General features: G+C 51.3%; 1 protein-coding gene across 1 annotated transcript; it reads right to left on the bottom strand.

Moving 5' to 3' along the window:
* Positions 1-881: 881 nt before the first annotated feature.
* PPTG_10776 (hypothetical protein) lies at positions 882-2,453 on the bottom strand. Its single transcript, XM_008906198.1, has 2 exons — positions 1,861-2,453; positions 882-1,804 (listed from the first exon to the last, which is right to left on the bottom strand). The coding sequence occupies exons 1-2, from the start codon at positions 2,424-2,426 to the stop codon at positions 1,093-1,095; spliced, it is 1,278 nt and encodes a 425-aa protein (XP_008904446.1). The 5' UTR covers positions 2,427-2,453; the 3' UTR covers positions 882-1,092.
* Between the last annotated feature and the right edge of the window lie 95 nt (positions 2,454-2,548).

The raw sequence follows: 2,548 nt of genomic DNA, 5'->3' as shown, positions 1-2,548 counted from the left end.
GCAGCGCTCCAGCTCTCTACGTGCATCATCCACCCCGGATTTTTCGTGCGCACTCGCGCTGAAGGCACAACACTGTGGCCGTCACTGCTGCTCCATCGTGATCGCTCGATTGCTCCAGAGCAGCAGATGAATTGACTGATTGTTACGGTGTTGAAAAAGTGCTGACTACTGGAAAATAAAACTGCTAAACCTCCGTTATGTACGAATAGTTTCCATACTTTTCACAAAAAAACTTTTCAGATGCCTATAACTTGTAGGCAAGTGACTGCGCCGCTGGCAAGGATATATTTCCACCGTCTTTGATACTCGTCACAAAGGCAACGATGCTTGCAAAAAGTGGCGCCTAGCACGCAGCGTACCCAAGTCACTCGATGTGGCGCATTGCAGCTGCAGTAGTGACTCACAGGCTCTTCCCCTACATTGACGAAGCGTCTTGACTCAACGCCCTTGAGTGCAGCTCTCGGGCAGCAGCTTGATGCAGTTGTCACAGAGCCCTAGAGTTGCTGTCAATCCTACTGTTCGTGTCGCGCCCATGTGTCTGCTGCACCGGCAGATGGGAATTTGCGCCGATAGTTGACGGTTTTGACTGTCGTGTATTCAACAATGTAGAAAAAAAAGAAGTTGTCGGCACGATTTTAGCTTTGGAATCGTATCCAATATGGATACGCTCGCCTTGATTGTCACTTGCTCACGGCCAGCCATTGCCGGCACTGTTTACGCCGATGCCGGTCAAGAGAGTATTGGCGTAGGAGAACAGCTTTGCCCGCGTCGTCCTATTGACAGCCACGTTGGAGCTGAAATCCATCATCTTCCACTTGATTATCCCCGTTTTCAGGAATGCGGACCACTGTTCTCTTCGCTGTGGTAAACAAGTTGGAGCACGGCTGTGGATAATAATATTATCGGATATATTATGTCCTACGTATAGGGGGCGGAACAAAACAAACATTCAAAGTCATGATGGGCTTCGTCACTTACTTCAAAGCATTCGTGCAATTTAGGTATGAGAACTTTCCTTGATTTTGATGTCTACGAAATGAAATTATTGTGATACATGTAAGCCACAACGCTCAACGTTCACAACGAACTCGATCACGGGATCGTCCGATACACGTAGCGGTGGCCACGGAACTTGAGAACGATCAGTGCAGTAAGGGCCGCGCAGACACAGCCCGACACGAAGAACATGATGGCAAGTGCTGCGAACGAGTTGTCCTCGTGGTGAGTTTTGGGTTCCGTTGCGTAAGATTCCGTCTCCGGCAAGTAATGAGCAGCCAGCCTTTCCTCGGGGCTTGTAATGTCCTCTGAAGTGTCTTTAATCGGGTGATCTTTTGCGGAGTCCTTGAATGGGACGATGCCGAAGATAGACCCTCCGTATACAGACTTCTCCTCCCACACGAGCTCTTCGTCGCTGATATCCGGCATCATATACGCGCAGTCCGCCTCAATGCCCAAGTTGTTCTTGCCTCGCACGATCTTGAAGAACCCATTCATACCCCAATACGTTCCCCACGAGTTGCGGACGTGCCAGTATTTCACGCCATCCTCTTCGCCCCAGCCGACAATTTCCACGTCGTGGTCAATATCCATAAACCCCGTCTTGTCGTCGATAATGCCAGCCTTGTACTTGAAGGTAAACTCGTCACTACACGCAACGCCACACGTGATGGGGCCGTCTTTCATGATCTCCTTCATCATCGCAAGTTCACCCGACAAGTGGCCGTGGCTTTTGGCCCGGTAGCGTACCATTTTGGTTACAGGAAAACACTGTGGCACCTTTTTACTCTCCGGTGTGTACATGCAGCTACACAACAAGTTAGCATCATAAATATCTAGCAATAAAGTCAAAAGTTCACGTACTTCATGCAGTATCCGTGCGGTGGGCATGTGCCATTGGTGCCATGGAATTTAGTGTGATCCGTTGCGTTGTATGGCAGGCAGGACTCGTCCGGCAGTCCATAGAGGCGCATGAACTCGTACACGTCAGACGCTTCTCCGCCGTCACAGCCGGCGGACAGTCCGTGACCCGGTGCACAGTTGAGGAAACTCTGACGCCCCAACATCACGTCTGCTCCGGTGTATTTACGCCGCGTGTTGGCGATCTTGATACGGTCTTGGGCGCTCGACATGGCACCGTGAGCAAAGCACGAGCCACAGTACTGCGGGATGTGCTGGTTCCAACTCGGGACGCAGAAGCCACGCTCGCACCAGTCTAAATGCTTAGGGAGCTGCTCGAGCTCCTGCACTTCGTCCAGCGACATGGTAGGCAACGGGTGCACCTTTGGATGCAGATGTTCACGGCCTTTCATGGTCCGTTTGCACCGGCATCCCTCTTCCTCAGCGTCGACAGGGTTGAGCAACAGCGTAGAGAGCACTGTGGCCAACAACGTTGCCTTGCAGATGGATCCAAAGCGTCCACCCCACATTCTCTCGACTTGCAGGGAAAAGATATCGGGTATCGGTGTCCACGGATATTTGATCCGCCAAGAATTTGTTGATTGCAGCTGTGCACTCGACATGTTTCTCATGCTGCACAATGTGGCCGCAA

This window comes from Phytophthora parasitica (genome assembly GCF_000247585.1).
Source record: "Phytophthora parasitica INRA-310 unplaced genomic scaffold supercont2.23, whole genome shotgun sequence".
Lineage (NCBI taxonomy): Eukaryota > Oomycota > Peronosporomycetes > Peronosporales > Peronosporaceae > Phytophthora > Phytophthora nicotianae.
Note: the sequence above shows the minus strand (reverse complement) of the source record. Positions and strands in the feature narration are given on the sequence as shown.

What these genes read in the sequence shown, in the direction of transcription:
- PPTG_10776 (XM_008906198.1), bottom strand. Translation starts at nt 2,426, where the DNA reads ATGTGGGGTGGACGCTTTGGATCCATCTGCAAGGCAACGTTGTTGGCC. An exon ending in CCGCACGGATACTGCATGAA is followed by an intron (nt 1,805 to 1,860) that starts GTACGTGAACTT and finishes CTTGTTGTGTAG; the next exon opens with CTGCATGTACACACCGGAGA.